The sequence below is a fragment of the Archocentrus centrarchus genome, chromosome 7 (assembly GCF_007364275.1).
Source record: "Archocentrus centrarchus isolate MPI-CPG fArcCen1 chromosome 7, fArcCen1, whole genome shotgun sequence".
Lineage (NCBI taxonomy): Eukaryota > Metazoa > Chordata > Actinopteri > Cichliformes > Cichlidae > Archocentrus > Archocentrus centrarchus.
In genome coordinates, this window is record NC_044352.1 from 15524981 (window position 1) to 15537752 (window position 12772).

The 12772-nt window shown below is 40.6% G+C and overlaps 1 protein-coding gene across 1 annotated transcript in view; it reads right to left on the minus strand.

Annotated features, from left to right (window-relative positions):
* LOC115783334 (metabotropic glutamate receptor 7-like) overlaps positions 1–12772 on the minus strand; it is a 73145-nt gene that overhangs the window by 39967 nt on the left and 20406 nt on the right. Inside the window, exon 3 of the mRNA XM_030734117.1 lies at positions 5297–5513. Within this exon, the coding sequence (XP_030589977.1) occupies positions 5297–5513 (217 nt within the window). The remainder of the gene's footprint in view (positions 1–5296; positions 5514–12772) is intronic.

Consider the following 12772-nt stretch of genomic DNA (forward strand, 5'->3'; position numbering starts at 1 on the left):
AGAGAACATACGTCTACTGAAAAATGCATTAATGCCATTATATTTAAAAAAGAAAAGAAAAAAAAAACAACCTGCAGGCTTGTGTGAAGAGTCATGATGGTTTAATAGTAATGTACTACAGGTCACAATAGATACCAGAGGAGCCACTGATGAAGATAAAGAAGCATTTGGAGCAGATCCCATTTTCAGAAATGAAGAGCACCAGAAGTGAATGCGCTGCGAGCTTGAAACCACCCTAAAGGCTGCAGACTGTTGGTTGTGCAACGGTGGCTAAATTATTGAATGCCTGCAGAAATCCTCATCTGTCAGTTAGTCAGATGGTCAGTCAGTTAGTGTGGAAGGCAGGCACGATAAAACAGTGTTGTATCAGTGGTTCCAAAGTACTGTGCTGTGGGTCGGGCAGCTTTCACCTGTCACTGGAAGGTGTGCGGACTTGAAAGAGTCCTTGACTCAAAGAGAGGATTGTAACGAGGGGAGAGTGTCTGTGTGTGTGAAGTGAGACAGATAAATGTCAAGTTCTGAGAGAAGAAAGTGTTTTATTACAACTAATTGAAGTCAATTCAAGAAAGAGGACTACAGATAGAGATGCAGGTCTTTCAAGCTGTCGTTTACAGTCAATCAGTGAGGATGGAAAGTAGATTTTTCTAACATATATCAAAAGGCTCCAAATTTGTTGCAGTTGAAGTCAGGTGAACTGGTTTGTGACACTGTAAGCTGTACCTTATTCACTTATTCATTTACCTATGATACTACAACATAACAGGGAGACTATATACACCATGAACCTGTACCCTGTGCCCCAACTATGATTCATATGTCAAAGTCGGCTTAATGATAATGATGGCTAAATTCATCAGGCCCTTGGAAGTATCTGTCTGAGTGCCATAGGTCATGCACTGCATTAACTGCTTCAATTATTCATCCTCAATGCCCTCCGTTCTGGAAATGCACTGCAGGGTGAGAAATCCAGCATTGCCATTTTGCTTGGTGAAATACAAATCCCTTTAAATTAGAGGCTCTTGATGGATTCGAACCCCCCCCCCCCCTGCCTGCCTACTCAACACCCTCTAAACCTGAACCCCCAGGGGATCCATAATGCTGCAATTATATTTATCACCTCGATAGTCAAAAGGAAGGCCTGCTTCCCCCATTCTCCCCGACTGAACACATGGGAGTACAGCAGTATGGACTGACAAACAGCTGACATTCACATGCTACATCTCTCTGCGTCCTTCTTAATCCTGCGTGCCTTTTCACTTCTGGTCTGGGACTTACCAAAGTCAGAGAGTCCTGCAGAAGTACTGTGGTCTATTTTGCAGGTGTACCAGGCTTCATCCCCAGTCTCCTACTATAGCTAAATATGAGTTCTGTCCTCAACAGACCAATTTCTCCTCTCTCACAACTCCGACTAGATGTAAAACACATTGTGCTGCCAACTTACTGCGATCAATTCCACAGTGATACTTTGTGGGAGGTTTTTTCCTGAAATGTAAGTCTTTTTATCAAATGGGAAAACTAAAATCCATTGCTCTGGCCTGAGTCCAGACAGACAGAAAAGTACAAACTAGCGTTATCTCTGCCAGCTTCACCTGAAGCCAGAATGAAGGTGCACAATAAGATAGTGTCTAAAGAGGAGAGAGAAAGTGTAACAACAACAACAAAAAAAAAGGAGAGGAAAAAATTGAAGTGATCAATACAGGCTGACCATCACTGTAGCCTCAGCTTGGGATAATGGGCAGCCATATTGCATTAGTTCGCTAGATGGTTCTCCTTGAAGTGGTGAAGCGAGAATCCTACTAATGCATCTGACATTTCAATGCAACCAAACACGGCAGCCACAAAGAAACTTCTCAAGGCCTCGCAGATCAACTTGCAGAGATGCAGAAACAATACCCACTCAGCAATGTTGTTGTTGTTGTTGTTGTGCAGCTCTTGAAAAATAAAAAGTATTCTCTCAAATAAAATTCACTCATTATCTCTGATCAAGGCCAGGGGTGTGGATGACACAAACAAATAAATATGGCCACTTTAATACAGGCCAGCAAATGAAACAATCTCATCTGCCTGAAAATGTTTTTCAGTGTAGCTGCTAAGAAATTTAAAAAATTGCAGGAACTGTTAAGTTTGCAGTGTCCTGAGGGAGCGTGTCAGGGAACATCCAGGTTTGCGGTACATAGTTTATGCATGTGAGCTACAATTTCATGCATATTCTGTTATAATTGGTTGTTGCTTTTTCCCCCATTATATCTACAGTTCATTTGCTCATGCTGTGCTTCATTTAACTCCTTGTTAAATTAGCAAGTACAATGGGTAGCTGGATTGATCACCATCCTTGTTTTGACACACATCAGTGTGTTCAGGGGGAGCGGGAACCTCCAGGCTTAAAAGGCGACGCCAACCCAGAAGTGCCACAAACTATAGTTCCTCAAATAGCCACTTGAGGCTGGATCCAGAAGCAAGTCAATCCTCAAAGACTCCCATGTGAACCACCACAGCCTGTTACAGAAAATGCTTTTAGTCTGCAGCGCTAATTTTCCTGTTCATGAAAACTGTACGGGGGGTACATTTTTAATAACTCACCAGTTTAATTTTTATGAGGGCCTAAAGTTATGCATTATTAGAGACATTTCCGCTTTGAGTGACAGGCAGATGCAAACTGGCGGTTATAGCTGCTAGCTGTCTGCTACTTATCCGCTGAGCTTTCAATTGTGTTTGTGGCAATAGTGCCTTTTGGAGCATTTTTAATACAATTATCTGACTAATATTGCTTGCTGTTTGGCTAATTGTACCATCAAAGATGTCTGTGCTCTTGTATTTTGTTAAGTGTAAATTAAAGCATTATATTATTAATATATTAGGACTAATTAGCAGGTATCTGTGCATTGCACCCTTAGATACACTTTTCTGACTATCCAAAAATGACCTCTTCTGGCTCTAGAAAAACCAAGATGATGATGTCATAATGCCAAACTTGGCAACCCATTAGGTGACATCATGTTTATGGATTTGTGGATCAGAGTGATACTCTGCTTGTTGTTAAAAAAAAATTAAATGTTTTGCAGATAAACTCAGGCTATCTTGTTGATTTCTTGAGTCACTGCTCACCACAGTATTAAGCGTAATGCAGTAACTTTAACAGGGCAAGTGGGAGAAGATTGGAATGAGGCTTAGTACTTAATCATGATCACTTATAGTGATGAAATAGAGGATATTAGAAACGAAAGCCTGCCTCTAACAAAAGTGGGTTATATCCTGGAGTTGAGGTAAATAAAGGACGCGTCATTATTTGAGGAAATATAGCGAGCCATTTAGAATAATTCTTATTTAATTCAGTACCTTTCCACTTAGTTCTGGTGCAGAACCGGTGCCGCTGAATGAATTCTGTGACTGTACATTTATGCTATTACATAATTAATGTGTTTATTAAAGATAAGATGCCTTGGGTACTGGAAGCTTTTCGCTATAGGAAATAATTCCCATTTGTGTATGAATACAAAATATTGCAAAGTGACTGGAGCTCAGTTGCAACAGGGTGACAACAATGGCTTATAATTCCATAGCACTGATGTAGCTGTTGGAGAGTCATTATAATATCACAGTGTTTACTGCTCTGTGCATAATGAAAAAAGAGACATCAGTAAGAAATGAGAAAACTAGCTGGAAGAAACTGTGTTTATCTCAGAATACTGTTTAAGATGAATTAAATATCCAAAATGAGTTTTAAATCAGGGCTTTTTCCCATTTGTTCCTATTCAGGCTACTTTCTCACGCCACTTCTGCCTATGCCCGTCTCTCTGTCGATGCATATTACGCAGGCACAAACAGCTCCTTAAAGTTTTAATGAGTGATCACACTGGACATGAATGCACACAGATAAAATATTCATGCATGCTGGACTTCTGATCAGTACCTGTGGGACATCATTAGCTTCCCTTATTTTAGAGGTTTCTATGCATTAGTCTATTAGAAGAAGAGACAGAGATCCCTCCCTGCAAAATTACAGGAAATGGACTGGGAATCCATAGAGGTGCGAAGCAGCAAAGTACTTTGGTAGCATGGCTGTGCTATCATGGATGAAGGGTAATTTTTTCCAGCCTGGGTGACATTCATCTTCCTTGCACAAAGGAGGAAAAAGGCAGTGAAGTTCCAAAAGCACGGCTATTGTTAAATCTTGTGCATTAGGATCCTCCTGCAATCATGCAGCATCTTTGTTTGAATACAGAGGACATTGCAAATGCGTAGTAATGTACCCTTGTCCTAATTTCACGCACAAACTGAAGCAGCAACAGCAGAAAATCTCTACAGACCCTCTAAAGCACGACACAATAAACCATATTTTTTGATAAAGCTAGCTGACCCATTGTACTGTATATCAACTGAGCATCTCTTGGCGACAGCAACGACTGCTGTTTCACACAAACCACTTCATGCTAACAACAGCATCAGAGTGGAAAAAGCCGGTGAGTCACGCGTGTGCACAATTTTCAGCCCAGTTACAGGCAAAACCACTTCACCTGTGTGAATGCAAATCTCTGTTGTAACATCCTACCTCCTCTCCAAACACAAGTCTAAACATAACAGTCTGTTTACCCTGGAAAAGGATCATTGCTGCTTTTAACAATAAAAACCCAATAAACAAAGCTGTTTCTAATAGCTTATTTTATTGACCATTCATTCTCTTTTTAATTATATGGTTTTTGTGGGGGGAAAGCCTGAAAACGTTCAAGAAGCTCAGCTCCTTTTCTAAGCAGACTAAATATCTGAAACCCCTCTGCTTCATACGTGCAACCAGACCAGTAGTAGTCTGATCTGACTACCCGGAGCAACCATCTTTGTGACAAAAAAAAGGGAAAATGTAAAACAAAACTCTCCCAAATGACCAGTTTCCAGGCTATTCTCCTTTCGCTCAGCTGAATAAAGTGAACACATTAGACATTTCTTTTCAAAGAATTATTTTCTGTGTTAGCAAAATACTTAATGATTACATTTAAATAACAGTAAGATCGGTAAAGGCTTTGCTCATTACTGTGATGCAGCATCTTCTCTACAAGCTGTTTCTCTGTCTACATTTCTAGTAACACTCCACAACTCACTGGGGAGTGAAAGCAGAAGTTGCCAAACAGATCAATAATTCATCCACCCAAAGCAGATTTTATAATGAATTGGAAAGGCAAAACTAATCATCTTCTGGGTGGGTGCAAGTGCAAGTGTGCTTTAAAAATTGTAAATACACATTTTAGAAAATGATTAGAATTTAACTTTTGTGTAGTGTACAGCACTGGTCACCTTTCTTTACCTGCTTCTTTGGAGAGTTGCGTGAAGGCCTCCACTCCCTTTTCTCCATAGCTTCCCTCTGAGGCGATGGTGGAGACGTACATCCAGCCCAGTGCTCGGATAATGTCCACCATGGCCTGGGCCTGGAATGAGTCTGGTGGAACCACCCGTGAGAAAAAGTCATAGCGCCTGTCATCACTCAACTCCGGAGCTGTTGACGCATAGCTGATCTGCGGGATCTTAAAGAGAAGAGGCAGGGTTGTTATTCTGCTGCAGCAGCAAATGTAGCTTCTGTGGCGACTACCTCGACAAATCACATTTTTTGAATGGCTATGTTTGAAATTGCATACTATTTATTATACAGTGCACTACATTTGCTCTCTGTCATTTTATCTGAGTGCTCTCAATTTAGTATTCTAAGTGTGAAATTTATGCACTATATACCCTCGGCTCAGCGCGCTGGAAAAAAACAAAAACAAAAAAATCCCGCAGTGGAATGTGAAAGTATGTTTTTCTACCATTCTCAGAGAGTGAGACAGTGTTTACCCGGGTCAGCTATATTTTGAGGCTAAACTGCCTTGAGATGGGCGAGAAGACTTTTATGTCTCTGAAAACTAAACACAAAGCTATTTCCAGAGGCAACACTGACCAAGAAAACTGGAAATGAGGGGAAACAGCTTTATAAGAACAAAAGCATCTCTAAGGCTCAATACACGTTAGCGGTTAAAAGTGTATTCTTTAAGGTATGACGTTAGAGGGGACCTTGTTCTTACTCCATATTTATATCATCGACTATGTGGACAAAAGTACCAGTCCACCTGCATCGTTAGAACGACCCATCCTGCCACAAATGTTTGCCACAAGTCAGGCTAGCTGCTTGATTTTATACACATGTAGCAATGGGACTGAAAACACCTGAATTAAGTGTTGTGGGCCAATAAACTGCTCTTTAATCATCTCATACTGAGCCTTGTCCACACACTCAGCTTGTTATTTGAATGTTTGGTCATGTTACTGTAAATAATACATTCCACCATTATAACATATCTATGACAGAAAAAAAGGAAACACAAAATCGGACCCCTTTGACCAACACTCTGACTAAAGCAGAGAAAATGTTTCTCATTATAAGCATTGCTCGCCTTCTTTGCCCCTCGCCCCATCATGAGCAGATGTTGATCAATGGTGTTGACAAATGGCTTGTAAAATAAATGGGCATTACATTTTTATGTATCACATATTACCTCATCAATTGATCATCTAACTACATATTCACATTATGCAATATTTTATAAAGGCTGTATTGGGTCGATTATCCAGGCCATATGCGGTGCTGTCACTTCCAACTCTTACAGCATATCAATGAAGACCTATTGCAGAAAATGCCTTTGCGGCACTTTTTTTTTAATAAAACAGCAGCACAGACTGTGCTCTGTAACACTTACCCTCTAATAACCTTAATCTGTCTCCATCATCCTTTAGCATAGCCAAATATAGAACTTAAGGAATTGAATATACCTGTTCTACTGACCTCACTTAGGCACACATAAAGACAAGTCTATCCATTTCTAGAGCTTTCTATAACTTTCATTCACATCCTTTCTCAGTGGAGGAGGTCTGTTTAGTTTCCATGCACATGGCTCAGTTATCATCATGTGAAAAAAAAAATGATGACTCAAAAATCCGGAGCTAAAAAATTAGAAATAAATCTATCAAGTGCTTTTCTTTTATTGTTTGTTTGGTAAATCAGGATTCTTTATTGCCAAAGTCCTGTTTCCAAATTCAAGAATGAACTTTCACATTCACATCATTGATTTTTTTTTTTTTTTTTGTTAATGGAAATGACACGTTAACTAAAACTTGCAAACTGCTTCCATTGTACCTCATTAAGACTCGCATCTTCTACACCCATATTGCATCTGGTCTTAATGGGTTAAAGAAAGCAACATAATCACACTTAATTATCACTATGATCTACACCGCTACTGTGCAATTTAGTGAATGAGCAGATAAATAAGAGTGCCTCAGAAGAATGTAAAACAGATTCAGTAAGGTCAAGCTCTTTACAAAGATGCAAGATAGTCTTTTTTCCTAATGTTCAGAAAGCAGTTAATAGTTTGCAGGTGTTCTTCTTATGTCATACCCTTGGTTGAGGTTTTAATGGAAAATCATTCTGTCAGTGCACCACTTTGGCCCAAGCTAACCTACTAAAACTAAAACTAAACAATTTTATGCCATGAAACTTTTCACAGGACTTCACACATTTTAACTGCCCAGTACTTTGATTATAAGCAAATACTTTCATGTGGATGGCATTCCCACAGTAGACTTTGTGTGTGAAGACAGAAAATGAAGTCACTTTTAAAGTCACTGCGAGGATAAGACTGGGCACGAATTTGCCTGGAAAGGTACAAATTAATGCAAAGACAAATCAGTGTGTGTGTGGGTGTTAGTCTGTGCATAACCCAGGGATTTAAATGAAAAAGGAGAGTGGGAGAGCAGCAGACAAACTTTCACAGACACACACAGTGCACCCGGTGTTAGCTGTCTCTTATGCAGTAGCTGTACCTCTGGCTGTTTGGGGTGAACAAACACAAACAATCCACCTGTTAAATTTGTACAAATGACACAAGGTGAAACTTTGCTATAATTGTTTTGTCTGAAAACACTGTTACTCTTCTATTCACATGAGCTGTATTAACTACTAAATAATCCAAAATCCTCAGACATCAAAAGGGATCTAGTGTTTAGCCAGTGTGTTTCAGTTTTTGCCACTGTAACCGCATCTGCTGGCACTTCTAGGTTAAAAATGCCCCCTTTTCATTAGACAAGCAGAGACATACAGCATGTCCTCTTGAACCCAGTGAAGTAGCCCATATAGCTGTGTTTGAATGGCATTCATTTCTGTTAGCGTGATCAAAAGCAGTCGGACACTAGGGAAACACAAGAATGAGGACACAGTGGCTCGCTGATGGGAATGCTTCAACTCACGGAGTGTGAGCTATAGCTTTGACCCACAAAGGGGGTCAGCTGCATAAAGCTGACAAATGGAGGAAGAGGTGAGGGTTAGATTCAAGATGGCTCAGAATGTTTCAAGTCCCCCTTAAAAAGAAACAAAAACAAACAAACAAAAAAAAACACATTTAAAAAAAAAAAAAGCAGAACTCAACCAACACCAAATTTGTGATGCAATTAAGTCAATTTATGAGCGGGAATGCTGTTGCATCATGAGTCAAATCCCTTCAATGTCGCCTAAATTGAGTGTACTGGGTTAAAGATGAAGTACAACAAAGTAATGGAAAACCAAAAGCAACAGTGATTTGAATTTAAAAAGGCTCTTCTTTCTGAAAAGTGAAGCACCTATTTGGAACATTTGATAGGGTTCTATCTATCAGTGCTGCTGTAGTAATACTGTGGAGTCAAAAGGTGTTATAGGTTTGTTGAATCACGTCCTATCTCCGCTCCAGCTGGGACCGAAAGCTTCCTGAACATTTGTCTCTCAGGAGCTTTTTGCTGGAGGGAAACATTTAAGATGGCAATGTCTTTTTACTTTGTCTCAGGCTTGCACCCCCGTTGATATAATTTCTCCACTCCCTGTTTCACAGGGATTGCAGTGAAAACATTCACACGTTCAGTCGGTGCTTTTTTAATTAGCACTTTGACCTCCAGGTAACAAAAGTTCAAAACCCTGATTGAGAAAATGCCGGGTACCTGGATTAAAACTGCTGAAAGTATAAACTGATGCCGACAAGATTGTAACACCTTTCAATTTTTCCTATCTGGCAGTTATTCATTCAACTCCCTGTGTGTCATAAGTGGATTAAATCAAAATCTTAACTTGATTATCTTTCTCGGTAGATTAGAAGTAACCGAGTTTAGCGTTCCCACTTTGGTCACAGTTACGTGACCAATTTCCAAATCCATCAACTAAATAAGCTCTTGTTGCAACAAATTGCAGCAGATTTGAATGTCTTTAGTGACGCTGATAATGCAGACATAATCAGGCAAGGAGAAAAGATATTCCATCAACATTTTTCAATTGTTTTCTGCAAATGACAGTCTGGAGTCAAAGATTGTTTTCCTTTAGTCCTTCTATCTAAATTGCTTGTATCTATATTGCACTTTTTGTGGGTCGCGTGTTTCAATAAGACATTTGAAGCTATTACATGTGAAAGATGACAACATTCATAACGACATCTTCTACGCTACAGTGCCGACAAGGTGAAAAGATGTCACCGATGCCTGAAAGCAGTCTGTGTCGATGACAGCTACAATAACCATGAACTGATCATGAGCAACTGAAGTCAGGCCAAGAAGGAATGATTAATGATGCCCCCTTTCAGTATCACAATTACCCAAAGCTGATGTCTGGCACCTGTCATCTACAGTATAGATCAAAGGAAGGATTGCTGAGGGTAATCGCTGGCTTGCTCTTGAATGTATCTGGGCTGACAGGATCGATGGCGGGAAAACACAGAGGTCTGTTATAGGGGACACTGTTTTATTGATTTACCACCACAAAGTGCCGTAGCCGCCCTGAATAAAAGTCTGTTGGTGGAGTCTAAAGAAAGTGGAGAAAAAAAGAAGGCAGAGACTGAAGGTGGGAGGTGGGAGGAGGGTGGTAATCTGCTTACTGACATTAAATGAGAATTTCAACCTGGGTGTTTAAGTGGAGAGGTGACTAAGCGAGGTTGTGTAAAGGTTAGGCACGTTCACAGTTAGTGGGAATGCCAGGTGAAGTTAATTAGAGCACCGTGGCCTTTCGGCTGAATTTTCACATACAGCAGCCCACAAGCACCGCGGGCAGCTCTACAAGAGACTCTGAAAGACCATAATGTTTGTGCTTAAACTGTCCTGATCTACTAATGTGAAGGTGATTATTCTAATGAGCTGAGAGCAATTCTTGCAGATTATGCTAGCTGTCTGGTCTCTCGTGCCAAAATTTACGATTATTTGAAGAGAAATATGCAAGCATATGGCACGGCACGATTCTCAGTCGGTGTAATGGCAAACATCTATCCCTGCCATCTGAGAAGGGGGGAATCTGAAGATATGAAAGGACACGTATCCCCTGCCATATCACTCTGTATGAAACAGAGAGATATGACAGTCCATGGATTCTCAACCAAAAACAAGGGGGCTTCTTTCAAACACAGAGCTTCCCTCAATAAAACGAGGCACTGACTCCATCACTCAAAAATTAGGCACAGAACACTGGAATATTGTCCAGGCTGGGCTTTCTATCCATTAATCTAAGAGCAACTCACAAAAACATAGCTCCAAATGAACTGTGAGTGGCACAGCTCAAATGTTTCCCATGGATGGCTCTAACTGGAGCAAGAGCATCCAGGCAATTCTTGTTGCAGGAATCCCTGTGCCTCTATTTGCTGCATGATTAGCTTCTAAGTATATCTTGACATCAGTCAGCTCCACTTGGCCGTTGGTAACAATTCTCCACAGCGATGGCGGAAATGACAGCGGGTTCTGACAGACTGAACTCTAACCCCATGCTGTCTGCGGCTGAGTGCCAATGCACAGATTGTCCACACCAGCACAATCACATGCAAACTTTTAAGAGTGAACCTCTGAACTGGCCAACCAAAATCTACACTCCCCGCCGATAATAGGACAAATATTTGCTGCCAGAAAAAAAAAAACGTCTCTCATTGCAAGATTTATTTGTAACTCCACTGCCTGGCATTGTAAAACAACGGCAGTCGATATTCTATAAACAAAATAATGCAGTACTATAAACAGGTCTGTAAAGATATTGAGCAGTTACATGTATCAAGTTTTACAACTTTCCTGCTAAATCAAGTCTCGAAAGCTCTATTGTATGGCGGGGTGGGGTCGGGGGAGGGGAACAGGCAGACACGGGTTTGTATTCAGACAGCAGTGCCATTTGTAAGCAGGGCAGAGGTAATGACTGTGTCCATACATGCAACCTCAGGCTGGGCTTTGGTAATCTCTCTTTACCAGAGCGTGGCACTGCCAGCACAGCCGAGGAGGCAGGGAAGAAGGGTGGGGGAAACTGACAGCTTTCCCTCCCTCTCTCTGTCACCCTCTCCCCCCTTTCTTCCTGCCCATCTGTGTCTCTCATTCTCACTCAAACTCTCCTTTTGTGAAGGCTCAGTCTCATCAGTGTGCCCTCATACAACCTGTAACTTTCAGTCTCGCTCCCTTGTTCTCCACCCCTCTGTGTATTTCAAACCCTCTGAAAGGAGACGAGTGAGTTTCATCTTCCTGTGTGTCTCTTCTTCCCTGTCGTCTATCTGCATGCAGACACACCCATTCAGATGATCAGCAGACACTTCCTTCCCAGAGAGGTCCTTAGGCTGCCAGTTTCCCCCCAAGCCGAGACAATCTGCCCTCAGTCATTTACTCGAATGCCAGCCAACTTTGCCCTTCCTACTGTCCTTCGTCTTTTTCTTTCCATATTTTTCATTTTAAACCATCCATTCATCCATTTTCTTCCGCTTATCCAGTTCAGGGTCATGGGGGGATGGAGCCTATCTCCCAAATTTTCCCACTTGCAGCTAATTTGCAACAGCAAAACAAACCATCGGGATTTCATTCTTATAATTTTTATCAACGGAACATCGGCAAATTTGTCAGTGCCAGAGCAAAATCATATCTGTAGAAGGTTAACTGTGACTTCATTATATTCACAACAAATGATGTGCCAACTAAGACAGATCATTATTTTAATGACAATGTTTATAAAACATAAACATTATGTGTTGGCATTAAGTCTTGACAATAAAGTTGTCACACTGAAGCTTTGTTAATTTATACATATAGTAGACACGGACAATTAAAATAAATTAAAATAAAAATTCACATTTATTTCAAACCATTTTAAAAGCTGATATTCACTTATATGCCCTTATATAAAAAACTACCTCATAGGTCAGGCACGTTTTATAACCAATACATACTTTTTTAAAAATGAAAATAAGTGACATGTTTCTTCAGTAAATCCTGAAGAAATATGTGAATATTTCTGAGAAGTCTATGGGAACTGAATAGCATTAGATGCCACATGAAAAGCTTGATTAAATAAAGGAACTAGTTCTTATATAGCACTTTTCTACTGTATTTGAGCACTCAAAGCACTTTATACAACATGCCTCATTCACACAAGCACTTCAGCATTTTACCCAAGGATAGTTTGGCATGCAGACTGGAGCAGTCAGGGATTGAACCAGCAACCTTTTGATTAGTAAATGCCCTGCTCTACCTCCTGAACTACATTACACACTGGCATGACCAACATGACACGCAAAGCCACATGTAGGCGTGCTCATTTGGAAACACTCACATAGGTCGTTTTGGGACAAACGACTCTATTGTCGTTTGGATTGGAGGACATGCTGCTTAGCTCAGTTTTTGGTGTCTACCATGTATGCTACTACCGATCAAGAAAAGTTTCTTTAATGGTTCGGTCACACTAGAGTAAAAATAGGACGGCAACCTCCTTGCAACTAGGAAAAATTGA